Below are 26,288 nucleotides of genomic sequence, written 5' to 3' on the forward strand. Positions count from 1 at the left end.
TGCAGTCCTGTTATGAGGCTTTCACTAGGTCATCTTGGAAACTGCAAAATAGCCAAAGTACAGTCTTGTATTAAACAGAAAACTAATATTTGCTTTCAAAACAAGCTTGCCTATTTTTTGGAGTTCCTTTTGTAGCGTATCGTAAAACAGGCAGCAAAACTGGGGAAAAAACACAATTTGAGCTTTATAAAAGTCACAAGTAATGCTCTTAAAGTAATTTCAAAAGAAGGCTTTTTAGTTTGCTATTTGAAATTGCTTCCAGCATGACCAGCAGTAACTGTTTTAATTTAGTGTTACAGCTGTGACCACACAGGGTACAGACGCTATTACTGATAGCTCTGGGAGAAAAAAATGAATGCAGTACAAAACAAATCTGCAAACTTTGGTCTTGCTGATGAAAGCAGATGGTTTTTTTTTTCAGATTCAAGTGTGTAAACTGGCCTGTTGGGTGCTAACTTTAAAAATTCTGGTATTAAAGGAAAACAATTAGCTGAAAGTTCAAGGGAGTTAAATTGCGAGTGGTTTTCAAATTAGATTTATGGAACTAAAGGCTGGGGGAAAATAAATGTTGGTTTGATGGGACCACCGGGATAAGAGGACCTGTGTAAATGCAGGGAATTGAGGCATGTTTATTGCTGTCCTATAATCCAAATTACAGAACTACCAAATGTAAAAGCACTCATTCGATTTGTGCATATTACTAAATTAGTGAGCACCTTCTGATCTTTTCATTAAATTTTTACAAATTTTGCAAGTTTTGAGCAATGTTTACAGCTGTTTTATGCAGAGTTGAGATTTGGTGTTTGATGGTTTCAGTGTTTATATATCTACAGTTGTCTTCCCAAATCTAAAAATGTTGGAAGGAGTTGAGATTTCATAATGTTTGGCAGACTTTAATCTTTAGGATGAAAAAAGTGAATAGCTGCTCTTTCAACAGCAGACTTGTTGGCAACGAGCAGTGTTTAACTGGCATGTCTGCACAATTCGCAAGTGTTTTTAGTCATTTAGTGTATTAATCACAGCAGATGATGTGAAAGATTGCAGTGTGGAAAAAGTCTGGTTTAATTAAAGAATGCGTGCATTTCTATAGCATGTTATCACATCGAAACATGTCGAAGCACTTCTCACAATGAATTATTTTTGAAATTCAATGACTATTATGCAATGCATCATAGGCAAGAAGCAGGATCTTGGCCCAGGGCTGTCAGATCGTTGAATCTGTTAGTCATCATTACAACTCCTTACTGGGGAGGTTTGACCAAATGCTTTGAACCAGTTCACATACAGACCCCACCCAATCTTTTTAACTGAAGCAGATCAAATCCAATTGAGTGACCATGTGATGTGGAGTTAAAATTATATCCTGACATCAATCATTGGGATGAATTACTCCTGAGCTCCACTCTGAACTCTACGGAGTGCTGTAAATCTACCAGAAGCCACTGATGAGAGCTGGAAACGGTGGTCAGGACCAATGCCTAATGAACTGTCCAGAGGACATGGCTATCCATACGTCTGAGCTATTCTTCAAACACCCCGAACAGTGCATTCTTCATTTCAGCTCATTTTAGCAAACTGTAATCTGTAAATTGGCACTCTTCACAGCTGATTGTAGCTGTAGGTGGAGTCAACACAGGCAAATTGTGTGGGTTTGTGTGTGTGTGTGTGTGTGTGTGTGTGTGTGTGTATAAAACAGTATGGAATCTACTGTTCACTAATTAAATAGCATCCTTTTTCTTTTGGGTGTGTAATCCTCTCTTCCCCCACTAAATTACATATATTCTATTGACTAAAAGATCCAGGACTAGATTTTCCACTCATTCATAGTCAATGGGAGGAAAATCTAGCCTGTCTTCTTTAAATATCTCAAACAATATCAAAGGCATAAGTAGTCCAGTTAATGCTTCTGCTATTAACAGAAGGGAAGAAAGGTTTTGCATAACTGTAGATGGAAAAGAGGGAAAACCCATATGAAACACTACTGTTCAGATGACTCCTCCCCAGATAAAGAAATAAAGTAGATGCAGGAAATCTGGCTTTGTGGGGCGAGGGAAAGGATAAGAAAGGCACAGCATGTATCTTCTGTTGTCTAGAGGGTTCAATCTGTTAGTTTTATTCTTTGTTGAGCAGCTGGGACAGTCGATTGTAGAAAAGATGAAAATAAATAGAAAAAAGCTACATAGGGAAATTGAGAGTATGCAATTTGCTCATGTAGTAATATAACGGGTAAGCATTTTTATGTGTATCTTTAAGTATATGAGCACACAAAGGGTTACATGCCTTTTTTACTTCAGATTACGTAAATCACTGTGCATTAAGTTTACATAAACTAAGGGAAGGAAATTGCAGTAAACCGTACTACCTCCATCACTTGCTGAATGGATGGATGAGCACATTCCTCATTTATATCTACCGTGTAGTTTTGTGACTAGACACATAATTATATGTGTTAATCATATTTCTTGGTACCTGATCAGTGTGTTCTGAGAGGATAATTGCATGCAGTTAATATTTAGATTACAGCTTGTTGAACGGAAGCTCATCAGGTAGTTCTTCACCTTGAAGGCAATCTTTTGCTTTCCCTTAACCTTAATGGATGACTATAGATGATACCTATTTTCCCAAATGCTAATTAATGGTTTCGTAATGCAAAGGCAGATTTACTTGATTTTCCAAAATTACTAAAATCTTGAAGTCTGTGAGCTGTCACAGAATTCCGTATTCCATTTATTGTGTGCTTGACCTGTCAAGTGTTTCTCTTCAACCTTTTTTTCAGGTGTGAAGCGATTGCCCATGGCTGAATTAAATGAGCTTCTGGAGGAAATTGAGACTGCAATAAAAGACTACTCGGAGGAGCTGATTCAACAGCTAGCATTGCGTGACGAGTTGGAGTTTGAAAAAGAGGTGAAAAACAGCTTCATCTCCATACTCATTGAGGTGCAAAACAAACAGAAGGAGCATAGGGAAACAATGAAGAAGAAAAAGAAACAAAAGAATGGAAGCCCACAAAATGGAAAGCAGGAGAAAAGTCACATGCCTGGAACGGTGAGTCATAACTAGATTACCACAGGAACATACCTCTCAGCAATATCTGTGATTCATGTGAGTTATTTTGATTCAAGAAATATTAAATCAACAAACTATTTTGCAGAGTGTGAGGCAATCTTTTCTCATTCTGTTTGTGGAAGGAATGTTATTGAGGAGCAAAATTAAAGTGGGGTGTGATTAATCACATCCAGCATTGTTAGAAAGCATAGTAAGGACAGTTTCTTGAGGGAGGGGGCAGGAGAGAAAGCAGTAATTTTAAAATGTCATGTTTGATCTAGTGGCAGGAGAGATGGTGCTATCCCATTAGTTGACTGCAGGCTGTCAGATGCACTTTCTGGCATTGCCTCCAACAGACTAATAATGAGAGCAGAAGATATAAATATAACTACATGCTTTTGCTGTTGATTTTATCAAATACTCTCATCATTTCAACTCCGATTTTAATGTTCCAACATGGATCACTTTGAGAATATGCAACTCCTACACAAAATCAGTTGTGCTGTCAGATTCTATCCCTTTAATGTTTTGCATGCAGCCAGGCTGACGGCTAAGGAGATAAAAACTTATTTACAGGACCCAAATGAAATAATTTTCCTCTTTATGTTCGGGGAATGAATGCCCAGATAAAGGTGTTAAGTGCAACGACTGCTTCTAGTAGATGTTGTTCCGTGGGGTGCTGGGGCTCCCAGTGTGCTGAACCCTCCCTATTTAAGCTGCATGGCACCAAAGGCAATGAAATTGTCTGTGCACAGGCGCATGCGTCCAGAGTCGTTTAAAAGACATAATCACAAATCTGATTTTCTGGCCATGGACCTTTCCCCATGTTGACATACAGATCAGCATTGCAAAAACTGTATGGACCTTTTGTTATCAACATCAATGACGACAAACACAGAGAAACCAAGACCCACATGCATTTTTTTCCTTACTGAGCAAATTCAGTGGATTAACTTGTCAAAGAAATTAGCAGTATGTGGTGGAAAAGCTGGAAGGAGAAAGAATAACTTTGTATCAGTGCCCCTGTGCATGTGAACACTGCTACAACCCTACATCAAAGTGAGGACTTTGTATTATTTTTCAAGTGAAAAAGCTTCTAAATTGATTTGCAATTATGTCTTATAGCTGCAATACTTACCAGAGAGATTTTTAGATTTTTTTATGATTGAATTACTTTATTTAAACTCCTCATTTAGTGATTTGAGATGCATTGTCCCAGGACTGTTCTCTCCTGTCCAGTTTGACATTATCAAAAAATTACTTACCAAAAGCAGTTAGCTTGTTAACTTGTCCTTGCCTGCTAACTTGCCAAAATGCAGATAGTTTTCTTCTGAGTCTTTCTAAAACGAAGAAAAAAGACCCAATTCAAATCATAGATATGATAAGTAGGCTTCTTTTCCCTGCTGTTCCTTTCCTGTAATGTTTTTTTAATTTCTTCTCCCTGACTTGGAGTGCTTTTCATCTTTTCAGCCTGCAGAGAACTGGCAAAACTCATTCGACCAATGCAAGCAGGTTTGAGTGACAGCACTCCTGGGACTCAAATTTAAGACTTTAGTTGGAAGCCTCAAATAATTGATTTTTTTTTGCTGTGGGATATCTGTCATCCATTAAGTTCAGCAGACTGATGTCCTACAAAGCATAGGAAAGGAAATAACCTGCTTGGAGTTTCCAAGTCTATTTCAGATACTGTATATTATTTGGTAATTTAATTTTGTGTTTAAATTATATTATTTACTCTTGCCGCCTTGTGTTTCCCATACCCCCCTCCCTTTAAAAATAGATAGCAATAACTTTGATAGATAACAGATAACTTCCCCCCCCCCCCCCACCCCCGTGATCTCTAACACCAAAAAAAAACAAGAGCAGCAATGTTGTGGGAACACCATCACCTCCAAGTTCCCCTCCAAGCTGCACACCATCCTGACATGAACGTATATCGTGATTCTTTCATTGTTTATGGGTCAGAATCCTGGAATTTCCTATCCAACACCATTGTGCCAGCATCATCACCACAGGGAATGCAGCAGGTCAAGGAGAAGGTCCACTACCACTTTCTCAGGGTAATAAGTGTGGCCTTGCCCATGTTACCCTCAGCCCAAGAACATATTTTTTTTTAAAAACCATGCCCAGGCCGGTAGTGATTGGAACACCTTCAAAAATTACAATAATAATGCAGTGTAGAGTCGGCTGTTTAAATCGTAAAACTTATTGGATATTGTAAGACCAACATTTCCTTACTGGGTCTTTCTGGCTGCTGCTGGTTTTCCTGGAGCCAAACACGTGACTCTAGCAGTAACAGCACACTTTGATGTCATCACGTGTACCACTATTCCTTCTGTAGTGATTGTATGATGCAACACTATTGCATCACTACTCCATACGTGCATCCTGGCCAAAACGTCTGTGCCAGTGCAGAACAGTGGGCCTCTACAGTGCAGCCAATTTACAGCAAGACTCGTAGCACATGGCAACGGCAGTGTGGCACAGTTAGCTCACTCTCTTAAAGCACAGGCTGCAATATCCAAGCTTTTTTGAAGAGTGAGAGACATTGAGATGATCAGTCACATGTTGAAACATTTTTGAACAAATGGTAGTTGACAGGTCAGTGAAATTTTCTAAAATATACTATGTAGAATGTGTGCTTTATCTTAAACTAATTAAATTGAATTATTTAAAATGTTAACTGGAAACAAATATCTGTTTCATCTCTACCAGTTTTGCTGTCAGCTGTTTTTGTTGCTTTCGTAGTCTTAAAAATTCCTTCAAACTATTTGAATTTTGGAAATTAATGGAAATGTTTAGAGATAAGAATACAGTATTTCTGCGTCAAAGTTGGATGTATAAAATTATTTATCTAATCTTTTTCTGATATAGTCAACATGTCCAGGCCAGCCATGAGTTGTTATTATTGCCAAGTGAGGCTAGCTGGACAACTCGGAAATGTGGTTGCTAGAAATGAGTTGTGATCCCCTCATATTAATATATCACATGGCTGGCTTCAAAGTGTTTGAGTGTTTTCGATCAAGGCAGTTGAAAATTACACTGGAATATTATCGTATGAAGTTTTGTCCATTTAATTTTAAATGGATTAACATTATAAAAATAGCAGACAAAGAAATTTGATACAAACTAGTTAAGTGTTTGTAAGGCAACATCACAGTGTAATTTCCAAGTTCCCTTGCATTTGTTTTTTTAGAAAATCAATTGATGCTGTTTTATTGTGCCTCCGTGCCAATGTGGTGCTGCGCCCATTGATGATCTTATTTCCAATTATTACTCCACACAAATGCTGCAAAAATTCTGTTTTTAAAAATAAATTGCAAATCAGGATATATGAAATTTGGTGGAAGGATTTTAACTGAGACTTGATACACAACGTATTTTTCAACAGTGTAAAGGTGACCTTTTAATGTGCGGTAACATCTTTGTGTTTTATGGTTGGTCCTCATCTTGTATTTTCTTGCTTTTGTCCCTGCTGTGTGCTGTTGATTGCGAGCCTGTGATTTTCATATGCTCTTTCTCTGTCCTTTTTCTGCTTTCTGCTGCTTCAGCGTTTCAGCATGGAGGGACTCTCAAATGTCATTCAGAATGGCTTTCGCCAGACATTTGGAAGCTCAGGTGGTGAAAAACAGGTGCCTTGTATGGTTTATATTTTTATTTCCCTTCCAGTCACCTTTTTTCATGTGGTTACTGCTTGCTTCATTTGTGATCATATGCTGGGTAGGTGGTGTGTATATTTTATGTACAGCATTTCTGTGTTTAACCAACAAAATTAAAATGCTTTTCTAGAGTTGGTCCACGCATTAATGCAGGGATTTTTCATTTTTTACATATTAACTGCCAGCAATAGTGATTTCAGGACAGTCTCTTAAAATAGCGAGTATTCATTATGTCATCACGATGAGTCTTGTTTTAGTTATTGCTGACTCTTCCCTTGATGAATAGGAGATGCTCCAGTGATAAGATAATAGCCACCAGTAAATAACTAGCTGTATATAAGGAACTCAGTTCAAGCATTAATTAACCTAAGAATAAATTCTCCAGGACGAAACCTAATTCTTGACTTTATAACAAACCTAACATCTTGATTTATAGAGCCATGTTTTATAAGTCTTGGAGAGTTTGTTACAGGAAACTAAAATTATACCCACAGACTACATGAAATAGGTATAAACATTGTTTATCTGGTTGGTTGCCTTTCCGTGAAATGGCGCCACCTAGTGGTGAAGAAAGCTACATGCTGTGCATGATCTGTTCTTTCAGTAATTACAATTTATGGAGGCCCTTTTTAGTCAGAAATTAGAAGGTACATTACCAATATGCAATAATAATAGAAGAGACTGGGCAGCTGAGCTTTCTAGTTCACATCACTGCCTCAGCGACTAATGAATTAGAACCTTCCAATCCCACGACCTCCACCACCAAGGGCAGCAGGAGCATGGGAACACAATCACCTCCAAGTTCCCCTCCAAGATACACATAATCCTGACTTGGACATATATCGCTATTCCTTCATTGTCGCTGGATCAAAATCCTGGAACTCCCTACCTAACAGCACAATGGGAGTACCTTCACCACATGGACTGCAGCAGTTCAAGTAGAAGGTTCACCACCACCTTCTCCAGGGCAACTAGAGATGGGCAATAAGTACCGGCCTTGCCACCGCCATCCATATCCCCAGAATAAATAATGAAAGAAGGACGAGCACAAAAGAGGGATACTTCTGCATGGTACTATAGTGGAAGCACAAGACTATTATGTAATGTGCGCCAGTAAGAAAAAGAGCAAAACTGAAAATCTTAGCAGTGGGACAGGTTTCTGCAGTGAGTTGCAGCGCTGTATCAAGCATAAACCTAGCTACAGCTGCGGTGACTACAGTGTAAGTTATTGTCTGTGCAGTTATTATCACACTCCTTATCAGTGCAGCAAAACAAGCAAGACATCATCCAGTTTTTGGCTACATATGCTGGGTCATCCAGTAGACCAATTTACTTGAAGTGCCTGTCGATAGCATGGACTTCTAAGACAGTGAAGGAGATTCTAAACGTTTGCAAATAGCACCTAAAATTTGCTTCTTATTATTTGTGTATGAAATCTCCGTTCCCCACTATCTGCTCCATTAGGACATGCTTTTGTACCATCAGCGTCATTGACCTCTTTTTCCTTCAGGATTTTCCAGTCAAAGTAGCCAAGGCTGATGGTTTCTCTTTTGGAATTATTGGAGCATACACACCGTTTCTGTGTCCGATATTGTAGATGATACAAAGGTCAGTGGCGCCAGAGCCCTTTTTGCAGAGGTCCAAGCTGAAACGTTTTTATGCTGTCACAGGGTTCATGATCTCCTCTTATTTAAAGAGACCGCAGAAGATCCTGCTGACTCTTACTCTGATGGCTCGGAGTAGGCAGGTGCCCCTACGTTCATGTCAAGTTATTTCCTTTCTAGAAGCTATTCATTAATTACAACATTAATATTATGAAAGTACTCACGGACCACATTGTCAATGGAGATGACTGATTACTGAATTTTTAAGGGATCCCTTGAGGACTAACATCAAGGATTTATGGCTTAGGAATCTTCCAGCATTATGTTCACCTGAAGTCATGTGCACTCTTCTCAGGATAAACTGCAGGGAAACTATATGCCAAAAATCAGTACAGATATTGTGTACTCCTGGCAGATTCCATGGTAATCCTGAAGGTCCAGAATGAAATTTGAAAATCATCTGGGAATAGAATCTGTCCAGGGGGATAGGGATGGGAGAATGATCGGGCATGAGTATAAAATACGCAAGCAAAGACTTAGTTTGGATGCCAGAAAGTATTCCTTTTCACAGAGATCATTGATTACCAAAGCATGCAGTAATTGGTTCTCGGCAGACCTTCATAAAGGAACTAGACACGTTGCTAAGTGAGGAGGACGTTTCGTGTTATGGAAACTGGAATTAGTGAAACTCATGAGGTACCGTGACATCCTAGAGCTTGCTGAATTGCCTTTGGGGATCAGAAAGGAATTTCCCAGAGTTTTCCTAAATTAGACTCAGGTATTGTCTATTTTTTGCCTTTCCAAGAATATTGTAAGACTGGGGGTTCAGTTGATGGTGCAGCCCATGTACACCATGTCTAGATGTGGCAGGCTTGATAGACGGGGTGGTCTTTTCCCATCCTTTTTCGTGTTCCATCATATACAGTACTATGTATCCAAAATCGGTTTGGAAATCGTTAGTTAAACTTCTGGCAGCCTCCATGGTGATTCAGAAGGTTAGACTCGTGAAGAAGGAGATATTTGCCAAAGGATGTTCTCCGATGAAATTGGCCTCCACCAAGTTTACTAGACAAGATTCTTGTGCCAATGGGAGATCCATGTAGAGTCTGATAATCCATAAAGTAATAGTTGCATCCGTGAGTTGTGGAACTTATGCGACTTCTTCAATTCAGCAGCAAGTAATGGGCACGATAGTCTTGGACCATGATCTACTGAGCTTGTTACCTTGCCTCATTGTCAGTTGAGCCAGCGTATCTGTGCTGGAGCAGTCCAAAACTCTTATATAGTCCTCTATGTATCCATTTTCCCATTAAAAGGTGCAGTGGTCTTTGCCTCAACTCCTCCCTGTGGCAAAGCATTCAGTACTTGGTGAACTTTAATAGGAAAGGGGACGCTGAAGGTTTACAAAAAGCATCAGTAGATAGTCAAAGCTGTCCTGAGATAGCACCGACGGACAAAAATAACAGATTAGTTTACCTGATCCACTGACTAGAATTGGCGCCACAACTCAGCTCTACTTCTAGACCTTTAGTGGCTGTAAACCTTTTCTCCACAAGAGAACAGCCAACAAAAAGTCTTCCACCTATCTTGCCCAGTTCAGAAGTAACTCATTGGATGGGAAGCACTTTGGGATGCCCCTAGGATGGGAAAGGTATTATAGAAATCCAACTCTTTCATTCTTTACTAAGTTGTAGGAGCTGACGATGCCTGGGATCAAATGGTATGATTGCAGTTTGTATATCATGATCCTTGTTACCCCATCACCTACGTCACGCCATCTCTACAGCATCAATGTACCAATGACTTGCGCTGAAAACAAATAGGAATAGAAGTTTGCCATTTGACCCTTCGAGCTGTAGCAGCTCTTTATCATCTTAATCCCAGTTCCCTGCCCTTTCTCCAAATCCCTTTATACCCTTTCTTCCCAGGTGAGTAGTTATCGCTCTCTGTTGATTCTGCATCTATGGCCTTCTGGGGAAGTACATTACATAGTCTCATAACCCTTTGTGTGAAGAAATTTTTCCTGGATTTAGCATAGTGAGGAGATGCTGAGCAGAGGTAAGGAATTTCCCCATTAGGAACATCAAGGATAAAGAACCGCTCCAGGTCATTCTCATAAATCTGCTAGCTGGTGGTTACAATCAGGTAGCGGTCTGGGAGCAGGTCATCCACACGTCTTCCTAACTGTGGTGGTATGAGGGAGATGGAAACCAAGGAAAACAGGGAAAAAATACATCTACATTTAAGGACACTCCCCTTCCAAAAGAAAGCATTAGGACCTGTTTTCATTGAACCAGCCATGCCTTATAACTCTAACAGCCATTATATTAAAATGAAAAGTACATAACAGTGTAAATTCTAAATTTTGTTTCACTTGAGAAAAATGTTTGACCTTCTCATTCTTGCCATACTTTTGAGTTGTGCAATCTTTGAAATGAAAGACTAACTTCAACTTGTATACTGCTCTTTAATAATACGAACTTAGGGACAATGACAGACAGGAAAAGACACTCTGGTCTATCCAACCTGTCCCACACAATTGTGAAAGCACAATATGTACACTCTCCACCCCACCCAAAACCACGTGATCTCTTGGGCGATGCAGAAAAACAGATTTAAAAACCCAGGAAAAAAATCTCGAAGTTCCTCTCCCACCCGTAGGCGATCAAAACTAGTCCAAGAGATCACTCAGGCCCTCATAATTCTGCATTACCTACCTTTTGTAAGGGGTGAACTCTGCCCCAGTCAGAAACAGGTCCAACTCTCGATGGAAGGAATTCAGCAAGTTGGCATCCACCTCACGAGCTGACAGCCTGTTACAGAGGTCAGTTATTCTCTGGGGAAAGAACCACCTCCTGACATCTAACCTAGATTGGGCCTTATACAACTTAAACAAGAAGTAAGACATTTGCAGACAAGTTCTATTGCAGGATTTGCGAAATGGGGACATGGCGTTCTCTAGATGATGTTTTTTCCCCACAGCAAGCATCCTTTGATGTTCTTGAATAAAAGTGAAACCACCTTTTTGACACTGCAGTTAATTAGTGTGACATGAATGATCGAGGAGTTTACATAATTAACTATTGTCATTTCTACCTACTCTTATCTGCCAGCAGCTCAAATAAATTACACCAGTGCCCATGTAAAACATTCAGACATCCCATGAAGTCTTGTGATCAGTTCCCTGTGTGTGCGTAAAAGTGCAGGTGTAGCAGAATCTAATTACTCCATTGTCTTTTCTGTAGTCGCATGCTGATTGCTCTCAAACAGGTTTAACTAGGAATGTACATTTTACATCTACCCGATGTGCCATCATTATGTATTCTCATCCTAAGTACAAGACAGACGCAATTTATCGAGACAGTCCATTGGGAACTGATTTTCCCTTGCCACATTTTCCATGAACAAATCCACTAATTAGGTGGTTAGATGGGATGACTGCTAGTCAGTCTTGGTAAAATATTGTGATTTTTCAGCTCAATCTGTTTGCTTACTGGTAGATCAGTTTCAGGTAAACTCTTAGCATTTAAGAATTTGAGGCACAATTCCACAGATTTCACTGAGAAATAAACACTGAATCTTTCCACAACTGTAAATACTGTACTACTTTTCAGTCTTCTAAACTAAACTGATCACCCCTCATTCTGTCAAGATGACTCTGTCTGTAAGTGTCGTACAAATTCATCCATCCCCTTTTTACATGGTTTGCTCAGTGCAGAGGAATGCATCCTCTAAGAATGTTGTCTGTCTGTTATTGTGCTCTTCAGGTGCAACAACATCTGTGATGTATGATTGTTATTTACCTGCGTGTTTGGTGAGTTTTGAAGGTTTGACATTTAATGTTGCCAGCGTCGGAGTAAAAAGCATGTAAAGGTGCAATTGAGTCCAGTATGATTGGACTTTACCAGAAGCTATCCCAGCGTCTTTCTCCCAGCTGGCTTTAGCCTGCAGCCAGTGGAGATGTGCACACAATTGGTGAATAAATCCAACTTGTATTAGCAAATGTATATTAATGTCACACATGGCAGATCACTCTCATCTATTTTACTCTTTTTGTGACAGTATTTGACAACGGTTATTCCTTATGAGAAGAAGGCTGGTCCTCCATCTGTAGAAGATCTTCAAATCTTGACCAAAAGTGAGTAATAGTAATTTTATAAAATGCAAATTCATCCTCAGACTGGTTTTTAACTCCCAAAACACTGAGGGAAGGTCATTATTTCTAGTGAATTATAATTGCAATCTTTTATACTCATGAGAATGATTTGCTGGGAACAGAAAAAAATTCCCTCTGTATTCGTGCTCAGCAACATACATGCATCGGGGTCCAATTTCGCACCCACAAGCTTTAAAATTTAATTGACAATTGATTGCAGGATCTTCTGGCACTTTTTAATTATACGGTGGTGTAGGTTACTCAGTCTTCTTGGGCATCGTTTAATACGGCTGCGGTTTGTAAATGGATAGCGCAGTACTTTTCCGTCCTATTTAACTACTGGAGACTCCGATAGGGGATCGAGAGCCCGTCTTACAATCCGCCTGATTTTCTTTTCCATTGAAGTGAATGGAAATGAATATCTGGTGGAGTGCAAAACGGGCTGTCAATTCGCTACCGTCCGAGATGGATTTATACCCCTTGATCTTTACTACAAGCCTCCAGTCTTCAAAAGTGGCCAGGTATTCAGAGGCCAAATCTGAATCTACGAGCAGCTTAATGGATCTTCTGTTGCTGGAGTAGCAAGCACACAAATATTACTGATGTGGCTCATTCATTCAAAGCCACTTCCATTGAAGTGCAGATTTGTGCACTTTAGAATTATGACTGATGGAGGTTCAGTCTTCCCTTCTGTTTATTTTAAATACTCAAAGATTTTGGTTCTCTGCTCAACTGTAAAAGCATTCCCTGAGTTGGGAAAACCATGTTTTGAAAATCTAATTGATGGCATCCTCTTTTAGTCCTTCAGGCAATGAAGGAAGATAGTGAGAGAGTGCCAAGCTTGCTGACAGATTACATTCTGAAAGGTGAGTGCAGAATTACTTTCTAAATTGTTCACCGATTCATTAATAAGTCAAGCGTTGATCAACTTTAGTAATCTGTACTTTTGTATTGGCTTGTTTCAGTACTAAACTTTACTGCAACGACCTCCAATATGCTTCAACTGCATCTTTTATTAAAATGTGGTTATTTCAAACCGTATTGTCCAGTTCTTTCCTATATTAGTTCCCCTAGTGTTTGCTAGTACAGGAATGAGACTAAAATGTTGGCATACTTGATGCAGTGAGAACTGCCAAAGAATACCTCAACTAAAATTTTGGTTGTGCTGCATCTTCTAAATGTAAAAGCAAGATCTGACCACTGAGTACTGTATTACTACGAAAAGTGCTCATATGCATTTCTAAATGCAGGTAGAATTTGTATGCGGGTTCCCCAATTTCCCTCTAACTTTGGCAGGAGATCAGTGGAAACGGCCATTTATGCCATTTCTCGGGGGTTTCCGCCAAAGTTACGGTGGGAAATCTGAAGAATCCCTGCAGAAACTCCAGGCGATATTTTCTAAGAAATTCTGTTAACCTGGTTATTAAGATAGCTAGGAACCTGTCTATAGGATCCAGTGTGTTGGAACATTGTCCTTTCCCCTGTGGACCTGGATTCCAACCCACCCCAAACAGATGGGGTAGACGTCTACTCCCTCTCTGCCAGTTCCAAGATCTGTAACTGAAGTGAGTCCACGGCACAAAACTACCCATAATTTGCTACTGGAAACCAGTCTAGCTCAGGGAGCTGGTGTGGCTGCAAGGAAAATGGTAATTTCCCTTGGATGTAGGAGGGATGCTCTTCTAAAATTGGTTCTAGGCTTGTTATTGGGGCAAGATGGTAGCTGTACCCTGTATCTAACCCATAATATAACTGACCTGGGAGAATCTGATGCTGACACTCAATGCCAGAAGTGGGAAAAATGTTTCCTTCTCCAGCAGTGACAACAGTTATCTTGAAAACAAAATTCACCCCAGATTTATTTTTCTAAAATTAATATGCCATGAGGTAGTACCGGGAATTCTACCTGTTCATAAAGACTGCCTATAAACAACAGGGCCTACGATTCAAAAATGATTCTTTGGCTGTAAAGCAGTTTGGGACATCCTGAGGACATTAAAGATACTAATTAATGCATGTTCTTCCTCTCCTTTCTCCTGAAACCAATTCCCAAAGGCAGGCATTCTAGACAGAATTCTCTGTCTAGAATGCACACACATGCTGCATATCTAAAGTGAATCGTACTGCATCAAGTCTAAGCTACACATACTAGAGTTAATGGCTCTACTAAAATCTAAGACTGTTTGGAAGTATTCTGATAGATCACTATTCCACCTGATATCTCAGCCTAGTTTTACCGAGTCAGTAGAAGTAAACTAGTAGTTATCCCGATGGGTGTTAAATAGGCACTATGTTAATGAAAGTATTTCTTATAAACGCACAACTCAGTGATGTAAATTGCATTAAAACACTTCGCTGCGCTGCTGGCTAATTGTGCACAACCTTCCCAGTTTTACTCCTTCCCCAAACAAGAAATGATTTCTTAAATGTTGTTTATGAAGTCGGCAACTCTTTAAAAACCAAGAAGTGACTAGTTTATTGTCAAAATGACAGGTTTGTGGCGCAAATGGGTCATTTGCAGAATTTCCACGCTGATGACAATACTTCAAACACAAATCCTTTCCCTGCAGACTACATACATAATGAGGTTTATCTGGAAACAATATGGCATGTTGCTAGGCAACCTTGATTCCCTATAACCATACAACAAAAAGCTCTGATTACGAAACTGATTTGCTGCTAGCAAATTTCCTATTGTAAAGCGCCTGAAGATTAATTTACAGCAAGCTGACTCTAAATGTTAAACGCATGTCAGTGAAGATAAAAAGAAAATGACACAAATAAAGGAGCAGAACAGGAAGATAAATGCACTTCATAGAAAATTGTACCGTGTGGACAAAGGGCTTTGTTTCCCCCTCATTGCTGTGAATGTGTGGAAATGGGTAATTCAGTCACAACCAATTGGTTTCTGGAAGTGTGGCATATATCTTATGTATACGAAGCTTTCTATCCATAGGTAGGATGACACTTTAATTTATGAGGGAAAATTCTTGTATATCTCCTTCTCCACATTCATTGAGTACAAGAACTGCAATAGCCACAGAACTGTGGTGGGCATTTTGTGAAAATTCCGTCAAAAATTTATGAAATGTAGGGGTCGATTTTCCTCCTTCCCCACTCCACCTCCACCCTACCTGGGCACAAGTCAGGCAAAGTACACCTGAAGTGCACTCCATCTGACCTGACATGAAGCTGCCTGTATTTCTGGGGGGGGGGAGTTCAAACTTTCTGCATGGGTTGACCTTCCCTCAGTGCAGACGTGTACCCAGAAGCGAGGGAGAAACATCAAGCACAGCGTACAGGTAACGGCCACTAACTTCAGGGCCTTCTGATAGCTGTCCAAAATCAGCAACTAGAAGGCCTCCAGCCCTCATGGTTGTCATCTTGGCCCTGTAAAAAGGACTTTTTTCACTGCCTCCAGGATTTTGCTCCCAGCCTCCTTAGATCTTCCGAGAATAGACTGGGAGCAAACTCCCTCGGGGAACCCCCTGGAAGTACGTGGGCAACACAAAGGTGCGGAAAGCCAGCATTACAGGTCCCTCCCTCCCTTTTACCTTGCTTTGCACCTGGGAAATAAGTGTACCCCAGGAATAAAGCAGGAAAAAATCAGCTCCAAAAAGTCTGGTTAAGTGAGATTTGATGCATGGAAAGGATCATTTTTAAATTCAGTTTAGAAGTTTAGTTTAGTTGTTGAAAGTCATGAAATTACATGGTAATTCAGTATATATCTCTCTATATTGTGTTGTATTTAATGTGTATCTGCCACACTTCAGATGTGATTACTTAAAAGCGTTCAAAGTATATAAGAGAGTAAGAAAGCCAGTTATTTCCTGCTGTTTATTCTGACCTCGATAATCTGGCCTTTCCTAAAGGGATTTACCAGAGCTGTCAATCTATAGAAACTTGCCTCAGCAGTTAGCATCTAATTGATCTCAGGAGTGGCTATTTAAACCACTTCTCCACAGGACGTAACGAAGCAATGGTCAAAAGGGACTGGCCAGGTTAAACACAGGTCTATTTTAGCATCTCAACAGTGCTCCACACTCCAAACTACTTGTGAGAAACGCTAGTAAGTTACAAAATTTATAAACTAAAACATTAAGATCAATATTTACAAATTTCTGGGATACTATCTTGGATAAATATGGCTGAGTGGCCTAAAATTGTAACGGATACATGATATCCAGATTGTATGTATGCTGAGCCAGGTTGATATTTTTTAAATGGAGTTGTAATACAGTGTAATGATTTCATTACTAAAATATTGGGCCAGAAATCGCTCCCAAAATAACGGTGGAGCGAAATAGCACTCTCCGGTTTTAATGGTGAATTGAAGGAGCAAGTTCCCGCATTTGCACATGTGCAGTAAAAGTACGGAAATCGTGAACTTGCTCCTAGTGGTTCGCCAGTGATATGACAGCTTCAAATTAAAGGGCCATCGCACACTGCAATCAGAGAAATCATTGAAAAAGCGCAAACTTGCTTATCTGCTCAGCTGGCAAGTAACTAATTACGCCACCCAAACAGGTATGCTTAAAAATACCAGGTCTAAACTAAGTTTTAAAAGCGCGGTTAGTCTTAATGACTGCCAAACAACTAAAAATTAACTTTTAAAAATGTGGCGTCTCATATTACTCCTTATTTTAATAGTTTTTGGTCCTTTTTAAAAAAAAAAAATTAAAGAAAATTATTTTTCCCTTCTGTCTCTTTAATTTAATTCAATTATTTCTTTGGCTTTTTATTTTTTTTAAAAAAATTAAATTTTTATTTACAATGACATCTAGAATACTAACTTTAAATGAGTGAAGTCTGCTTGCCCGTTTGAGCAATGCTGCCTGAATCTGTGGGCGTGACTTCTCTTCCTGACATTTTGTGGGCATGTCTTCTCCTCTGACGTTTCCAGCCGCACGGCAACTCACGCTGCTCAGAGGCTGGGTTGATAGCGCACATTTTGTTTAGAGTTCAAATTCAAGCAATTGGACGCAGAGCCCGCAATAAGTATTTTTGTTAATTAAATTCGCAGGAACTGCGGTGAGCATTGACTTGCCGCCCAGCGCGATTTCTGGCCCATTAAATCTCACTAAACAGAATTGGTACGGTTTTAAGTGTATGTAAGTTTAAAAGCAGTTACAAAGTTAAAGTCAATACCTGACTAAACCAGTATGGTGACAGTAAGAGCATGCCTTTCCCCAGATTGCAGATTCGAGTCCTTAGCTTGTTTGACACTCCAGCCTGTCAGCTTCAGGCGTGACAGCCCTGGTCAGCTGTAAACTCAGCAATTGGGCGACACAGCTTTAGACAGCTGAGCAACCCCGTGTCTGGAGAAAGAGCTGACATTCTAGCTTTATTCCACTCTAAGCACACGTGGGCTCCCTGTTGACCAGCAGCGATTTTGGTGCCAACTGTGGAAAGTCCCGAGCTAAGCTTTGTCTCCCTTTCTGGGTGAGGGCAGACTGACTGCATGGAGGCACAGTGGGGAATTGATTTTTAAATTGAAAGACCATATATGACACTAATAAAATTGTCTCAAAGTCACCTGACCTAATTTAATAACAGTGTGATGATATGGATTGAGAAAACTGTTTGTTCATTTAGTTCTCTTCAAATTTTTTCTTTTTGTTGCTCTTTGATTTTTTTTTTCTGTTGAATTTACATTTTCTTTCCTTTCCTCTGTCACCTGACTTTTCTTTGTTTTGCTTTTTTGTTGTGCTAGCACTCGTATAAAGGCTGGATTGACTGAGGTTTGTGTATACTGTCTGCAGAACAGAGGGCTGTGGGATGTTTGATGTAATCAGTACTTGTATATTTATGCAGTTATTAGGAACTAGTGTCCTGGTCTTTTAACATGGTGCAAAAGTGTTAATTATTTCTTGAATAGTGGGTGATTACAAAGTGGCTGTGCTAATGAAGGGGTTCATGCATGTTTTGTCTCCTCACCAGTACCCCAAAATCTAAGTAACTACCTTTTAACCAATTCATTTGTTTTATATAATGTACACTATATCTCGTATTTTGTTTTCAAGCAGATGTGTTAAATCTCAGCACTACTGGTAGAAGGGCGTTTGTTTTATTATGTAAACATATGTAGGTAATCGGCCACCTGACTTCCTTTTCTCCACAAAAAAGAAATTCTCCCTCTTTTCATTCTGTTGCATCTATGACATCCTCCATGGATGGGAAGCAGAATCATAGAAGCATATGCTCTGCGAATATAATCATAGTGGTTGGCTGGTACAGAAAGAGACATATTTTACTGGCCTGATGCTCTCCCATCGTCTCCTGCCCAAACCCTCCCCTCTTCACCCTACTCTTCGAATGCAGCAGCCAAAAGTGCCAAACTTTCCCCTTTGGTGGCAGTTGAAACTGAGATCTGAATCATATCTTGCTGGTCTATATCTATAGGGCTACCCACACAGCACGTGGTTTAATCAAAATAGAAACAAGTTATCAATCGTGATTCGTAGAGCCCCCCCAAGCTGTTCACTGTATTGTACGTGTTTTAATAGAATATTCCTTTAAAGTTCAGTTAAACTAGCAATACAGTCAGTGAGGGGTTGTTGATGCAAGAAAACCTAACATCTTTTGTGGAAAGGGATGCCTTATCTCCAAAAAAAAAATTCCTGTTGGTTTGTTGACATCTGCAGTAATAATTAGAAGTCATTAGTCATAGATTAGGACAGTTAATTGGAGGAACTACAGCCAAATGAAGCCCTGAAGGCTAGAAGCTAAAATTGCTGCAGGATTCTGAACTAGCCTGGAAAGGAATAAGCACACTGAGTACGAGATTTTAAGGACCTGTATCTTTTAAATAGTGTAAGGGCTGAAGTATCTTGTCTGTGTGTAGAAGGAGACCAGATTCTCTACAAAGGGCACTTCCTCTATGTTCTGTTATTGGTTTTGTGTTCCTGGGGTCTCTGGCACAAGTGTGTGTGTTGTGTGTTGTGTGTTGTGTGTTGTGTGTTGTGTGTTGTGTGTTGTGTGTTGTGTGTTGTGTGTTGTGTGTGGTTAGCAGAGGACGATGGAAGAGGTGCTTCCTTTGCAAGCTCATGATTACAAATTTTTAACCACAAGCACCGTACCCCATCTCCATGCACTTTTCCTTACAGCATCTTGAAAAAGGCAGAACACTTTTTAAAACCGACCCTTTCTCCAACACACAGATAGCAGACATGTTTCTTTTAGGTTCTTCTGTCTTCACCTTCCCACTGGCCCCGGTCCTCTCCCCTGGACCACCAAACAAAGAAACTGCCTCCTATTCAGAAAATCTATGTTATAGTAAGTTGTGTAGATGGAAGATGGAAGTAGGAAGTTGCAAAGGGACATAGACAGACTAAGTGAGTGGGCAAAACTATAACAGATGGAGTTAATTGTGGGGAAGTGTAAGGTCATCCACTTTGGATCGGAGAAAGACAGTTTGGAATATTTTCATAATGGTGAGAGACTCGGAGGTGTGGAGGAGCAAAGGAGTCTGGTGTTCATCTACACAAACCACTAAAAGCCAGTGCACAGGTACACAAAGTAATCAAAAAGGCTAATGGAATGTTGCCCTTTATCTGAAGGGAGCTGGAATTGAAAAGTGAGAAAGTGATGCTTCAGTTGTACAGATTTTTGGTCAGACCCCATCAGGTGTACTGTGTTCAGCTTTGGGCACCAAACCCCAGGAAGGATATATTGGCTGTGGAGAGGGTACAGTGCAGATTCACCAGAATGATAACGGGGTTTAAAGGGTTAAATTACAAGGACATGTTGCATAAACTTTGTTTGTATTGCCTTGAGTTTAGAAGATTGTAGGGTGATCTAATCAGTGTTTAAAATGATAAATGAAATTATTTCCTCTGATGGGGAATCCAGAATAAGGGGGCATAATCTTAAAATTAGAGCCAGGTCAGCTAGGAGTGAAATCAAAAGCACTTTTTTTTAAACAGTGGTGGAAATCTGGAACTCCCCGTCCGCCCCCCCCACCCCCCCCCCAAACAAAAAGGCTGTGGATGCTAGGTCACTTGAAATTTTCAAGATTGAGATTGATAGATTTTTGTTAGGTAAGGCTATCAAGGGATGTGGAGAAAATGCTGGCCTTGCCAGCGACACCCACATCCCATGAACGAATTTTTTTTTAAAGTCTGGTAAATGGAGTTGAAATACAGATCAGCCATGAATGGTGGAACCATGCTCGAGGGGCTGTATGGTCTGCTCTTGTTCCTACCTTCCCTTCCCTTCCCTTTTTCCCCCCGCCCCCCCCCCAATTTCTGTCCACGAAAATGAATGGACAGAACATTGTGAGCTGTGTACGTGTCATTTCACGATATGTGCTCCCAGCAAGCAAGGCTCTGCAGTGCAAGAGCGTTGTCAAAAAATTTACCCCCATATACAGATGTGTGTGCATCAGTTTAAAAAAATCCTCAGATCATGGAGTGACTATCAAGCTCAAAATCAATTTGCATTTTTGCTATAAATCCTTTTATTTTTGTGGGCTTATTTATTTAGTTGATGTAATGAATTAAATATCCATTGTGTTTTAAAATTTGTCCCTATCAAACTGAAGACATTGCTAGACTTTGATAGAATCCTTTTTCTCAGACACTTTAAGTTTTTTTTAAACCTAGAGATATAAATTGCTCTGCCGCACTAGGTTTGATGTCTCTGTGCACAATTTTTTGACACACTAGTTGAATTATATGACAATGATTGCATTAATATAGCACAGATAGGAATATAAGACAAATGCAGTAACCATTGTGTTAAAGATAGCACACAGGAAATTAAATCCCCTCGTGACTATGAAACAGCCACAGTTGTAAAGAGTCCTGATTTTAAAATGGCTCTCCTTGAGGGAGCCCAGAATAGTGAAACATTTGATCTTTTTTGTTCAGATCCTGCCTGGAAAACATCAGATTATTTAAAATTTTAATGAATTTTCATTTTGGCATATCATCCTTAATATTCATTTTAGGGCATACAAAACTTGAAGTCAATAAATGATGGACTCTTACAACACCGAAGGAGGCCATTCTGCCCATCGTGCCTGTGCCAGAGTTATTTAATTAGTCCCACATCCCTGCTCTTTCCCCATAGCCCTGCAAATTTTTCCCCTTCGAGTACTTATCCTATTCCCTTTTGAAAGTTACTATTGAATCTTCTTCCACCACCCTTTAAAACATTTAAACAAAATAAATATTTATTTTTTATAAATTGAAATATTTTTTAAATACTTCATAATTAGCACAAAAATCACTCAAATTTCTTTACAAATAATGTTTTTAAAAACTGTTTCAGAAGATCCCAGGTTCAGTTCCTGATCTGGGGTGCAGTTGGGGGTGCTTTAATTGGCCACACCTCCCTTCAGTTAGCAAATTCAAAGACCATAGTGATTTCCAAGTACACCTAGGTGGTGAGGAGCCTCTCCTGCCACCAGCACTGATTGGAAAGTCACAGGGGCACTTCTCTTGAGAATTTTGTTGTCATTTGATTTAATTGACTAGAGTGGTTTGATAAAATAGTTTCAGCAGCAACAATGGGGTATATTTTTGATTGGCTAAGTTCATTATGAGCAGTAACACGGTCATGTTGTGACTCTTTCTGTGCTAGTCTTAGACAGGCATTAATCTATTTACAATAAACTGGTTAAATATCTGCCTAAAAATACAACAGAGAGGAATGTAGTACAAGCAGATTAAGTGTCCATAATGAACTTTGCCAAACAGAAATATACATCTTTTACATGAACACTACAAGCAGAATCCCTGAAAATGTCCCCCGTTCTTTTCTTATCTCTCTCTTTCGTTTGGCTTTTTTTCAGTGAAAATGTGCACTTCCTACACTTGATTTTTTTTTCAAGCACTGTTTATCTTCAAGTAGAATCATTAATTTATAGATTCCCAATTCTACCTGGATGCTGATAATGTGTTTTTATTCTTTTTGCAGTGCTCTGCCCAACTTAAAGCCAGCACTCAGCCTTCACACCAGAGGGGCATCAAGACTGCATTCTACTAGCTCCCATGAAGAAGAAAACACCTTTATTCCCCCATGGATCCTAGTGAACTAATTTTCCTTCTCCTAGAGCGTCTTGCTTAGCTTGTCTTTATTTAATCTCACTAGTCTTCAGAGAGTAGTTTTATCGCATGGCGGTGAAGATTCCCCCCCTTTTCCCCTTGTAGCAGACAGTGTTAGACAACTCAACTGCAGGTTCAAGTGTTACCACCCACCATGGACCAGTGTAAACCCAGCTGGTTGTTTTTACCAGAGCGTAGAACAAAAGAACGGCTGTACAGTTTTAACCATGAGTATTGTATTAGCAGCGTAATATCTATTTTTACAATGTGTAGGATCTAGAGAAGTTAACTTTTTATCATTAAGGGAAACTGTTCAAGCAACAGTGGATGTAAATAGGCTCAAGAGTTTTAACCAACCCATAAAGCAGCAAACCTGTATTTTTATTATTTATTCCAATTATGCTAATTTTCAAAAAGGGAACAAATAGTTAACTGCACTACTGAGGCATCCCATCACAACATGGCTCCTTTAATGCAGTGCTCACTAATAACCCTTTTTTGGGTGTTAAATGAGCGCAAGGTTTGAAAATGTAAAAAGCACCAAGTTGCAGTCGATTGCAAATCAAATGGAATTCTGTAAATTTGTGTTATCTGTTTCTGGCTATCCTCCCACAGCTGGTCTATAGATTTAACTTTGAGAGACACCTGTTGGTAATAACAGAGGATCTTAGTCTGCTTTTGCTACCATACAACTCCATTTAGATTGAAAAGTACAAATGTTTATTAAAGAATTACTTTTATTGGTCTACATAAGCTGAAATAGTCCTGGTCATCCCTGTCCCCTCCTCCTAAAATTCTCTCTTACTTGGGTATATTTTTAATATATTTTCATAGCAATGTGACAGTAATGCTATAGAGATTGGATCCATTGTTTATTTTGTTGCATCTTTGGAAAAAGGTCTTAAAGTTAATTTTCATTTGAGGAAAGTGTACTGAATACTTTGATGAGTGTTAAGTGAAAGCTGAGGTAGGCCCACGAAAGCAGGGAGGCTGATTCTTGAATAAAGTTGAGCATTAATTTGCTGCATCGTAGACCACTTATATTTACTACAAGAGAAGCGAGCAAGTTCCATTTGCGAATATTTCCAGCTAAATCAGGACACTACTCAATCCGAACTGGGCCCAACACACAGGTTTCTGTTTGATGGACCATATTGTAGAATGTTTTGTATTCATCCCTCAATTCATCGTACCATACTGATTTATGCTAATCATGTGCAATGAATGTTAATAGGTTCATCATTAGCAGTCTAGTTAAATTATATATTTCTTAATGGTGGAAGTAAGAGTATATTATTGTGAATGTGTTTAGCCCATGTGTAAATTAAAGGCAGCATGCTAACCATGATGTGAACTGTGTATGAACTGTGGTTTCAGTTGAGATATAATAGGAATTTTTTTTTAAAGCACAGGTTCTATTTTTCCTTTCCTCATTTGTCATCCTCTTTGTCTTTCACTGCCAAGATTATCAACAAAAAAAAAATCGTTATAACAAAACCGCAAATGTGACTGAGAATCAGTTGACACTATTATTGAACTCCAGTGCATGCAGCAGTTTTGAAATGGAAGTGCAGCTTTGATACAATTGCTTGCAAGTTTGGCTGATGGCTCCAATAAACCGGCTGCTGTGTGGGAAGCAGCATCTTGTCTTTGTACTATACCATCATGAGATCTACAAAATGGAGGACCGTAGATCTGGACAAAGCACACCAGTTAAAGCTGGTAATGCCACATTACTAGGGCTGCATGAGCAATTTTTCTGGAACTTTGCTGAAACATATCGCCTTTTAACAGTACCTGCAGAGTCTGTTGAACCAAGCATGCCTGTGTATACACATACTGTAGTAATAATACTCCTGTAACTTGGTAATGGTTTTCTTTTTAGTTGAGAAATAACCGACTTTGTGGCAAGAGTTTTTTTTAATTTTGTTGTAGAATATTCATATTTTTTTAGCGGCAGTTGTCTTAATTTATTATTCTTGTATCTTTGGCAGCTTTTAAAGTCCGTGGCAGTAATTTTATTTCATAATGGAACTCTTTGAGAACAAATAAACTTGATTTACACATTTTACGGTGTGAGCAGTATGTGTGTTGTCGAGTATTTTATTGAAGCAAATAATGGTAAGCTTCCCCGATGGCTGACCTGGTTAATGCAGTGAGTAGCTAGGAACATAGGAACAGGAGTAGGCCATTCAGCCCCTCAAGCCTGTTCCGCTGTTCAACTAAATCATGGTTCCAACTCCATTCAACTCCATTTACCTGCGTTGGCTCCGTAACCCTTAATATCCTTACTTAACAAAAATCTATCAATCTCTGTTTTGAAATTTTCAATTGACCCTCTAGTCTCAACATCTTTTTGGGGGAGAGAGTTCCAGATTTCCATTACCTTTTGTGTGAAGAAGTGCTCCCTGACAACACCCCTGAACAGCCTAGTTCTAATTTTAAGGTTATGCCCCCTTTTCCTGGACTCCCATACTGGAGGAAATAATTTCTCTCTCTACTCTATTAAATCCTTTAATAATCTTAAACACCTCTCAATTAGATCACCCCTTAATCTTCTATACTCAAGGGAATACAAGCCTAGTCTATGCAACCTGTCCTCGTAATTTAACCCGTTTAGTCGCGATTGAAGCTATAGAGACCAAGAAGGAGCCAGTTTTAATCCCTGCTCTGTGCTGGGTTAGTTGATCACAGGAGGCCTGCCTCATGCCCCTTGGTTAGGAGAGGGGTAATGGCCTACTTGTGATTGTTACCCAGTACGCGTGGATCCGAGCAAGAGTCAATGCTTTGAGAGGTGAGGAGAATAAAGAAAAGTAGTGAGGACTGGAAGTCGTGCAAAACAACAACTTGTGCGTATAACATAATAAAAATCCCAAATAGGAAAGAAAGGAACTTTGTATTTGTGTTATGCTAATATTTGAAAAGCCAAATTTCAAGGTAGATGACGACAAATTCCTGACACAGGAATGCATAACATACGTCAAGGTCAATAAAGCATACATTTTTATAAAAAAACACACATCCATATAGGCCACCTGCACCAGATGATATGTAGCCTGGGGTCCTTGAGGAAACGAGAGAGGACATAGGTGAGATTCTGGTTGATATTTTAAGGAGCTCCATAAATAGTAATTGATACATTATGGTCTATACTGAGAGGATCAACAATTTCAATTTGCAGCTGATTCCTGGGAAACTGGATTTAATGCAAGTATTATTGAGCTTGCATAGAATCTATAGCACAGAAACAGGCCATTCGGCCCAACTGGTCTATGCTGGTGTTTATGCTCCCTCCACCCCCATATCCCTCTGTTCCCTTCTCCACCATGTATGCATCAAGCCTCCCCCTCAAATGCACCAATGCTGACTGCTTCAACCACTCCATGTCAGCGAATTCGACATTCTCATCACACTATAAAGAAATTCCTCCTAAATTCTTTTATTTGATCTGTTAATGGCTATCTTATATTTATGCCCCCATATTCTGGACTGACCCACAAGGGAAAATCACTATTAAACCCCATCATAACCTTCCTTTTAGAAATCCATGCTGACTTTTTTTTATTCTGTCTCTGGATCTTTTGTTATCTGATCTTTTAGCAAAGATTCTAGTATCTTTCCTCCCACTGGTGGATAGTTCCCTGGTCAAGTTCTATCTGTTTTTGAAGGTAGGAATTACATGTGCTATTTGCCAGCCCTCTGGCATTATTCCCCTTTCTATTTAATTTTTATGTATCGATACTAGTTCCTCTGCTATCTCTTCCCTAGTTTCTTT

At 39.5% G+C, this 26,288-nt stretch overlaps 1 protein-coding gene and 1 long non-coding RNA gene across 3 annotated transcripts in view; one reads left to right on the plus strand and one right to left on the minus strand.

The window, feature by feature from the left end:
- LOC137324413 (uncharacterized) overlaps positions 1-17,699 on the minus strand; it is a 29,998-nt gene extending 12,299 nt beyond the window's left edge. For both annotated transcript variants that reach the window (XR_010963608.1, XR_010963607.1), the window contains exons 1-2: positions 17,613-17,699; positions 4,311-4,385 (exon numbers count right to left, since the gene is read on the minus strand). This is a non-coding gene — a long non-coding RNA (uncharacterized lncRNA). The remainder of the gene's footprint in view (positions 1-4,310; positions 4,386-17,612) is intronic.
- Positions 1-24,579, plus strand: part of fez2b (fasciculation and elongation protein zeta 2b) — a 111,142-nt gene extending 86,563 nt beyond the window's left edge. Inside the window, exons 5-8 of the mRNA XM_067988667.1 lie at positions 2,777-3,045; positions 12,371-12,446; positions 13,265-13,330; positions 22,386-24,579. Coding sequence (XP_067844768.1) covers positions 2,777-3,045; positions 12,371-12,446; positions 13,265-13,330; positions 22,386-22,402 — 428 coding nt within the window. The 3' untranslated portion in view covers positions 22,403-24,579. The remainder of the gene's footprint in view (positions 1-2,776; positions 3,046-12,370; positions 12,447-13,264; positions 13,331-22,385) is intronic.
- Positions 24,580-26,288: the final 1,709 nt, after the last annotated feature.

Source organism: Heptranchias perlo, chromosome 8 (assembly GCF_035084215.1).
Source record: "Heptranchias perlo isolate sHepPer1 chromosome 8, sHepPer1.hap1, whole genome shotgun sequence".
NCBI classification, from domain to species: Eukaryota; Metazoa; Chordata; class Chondrichthyes; order Hexanchiformes; family Hexanchidae; genus Heptranchias; species Heptranchias perlo.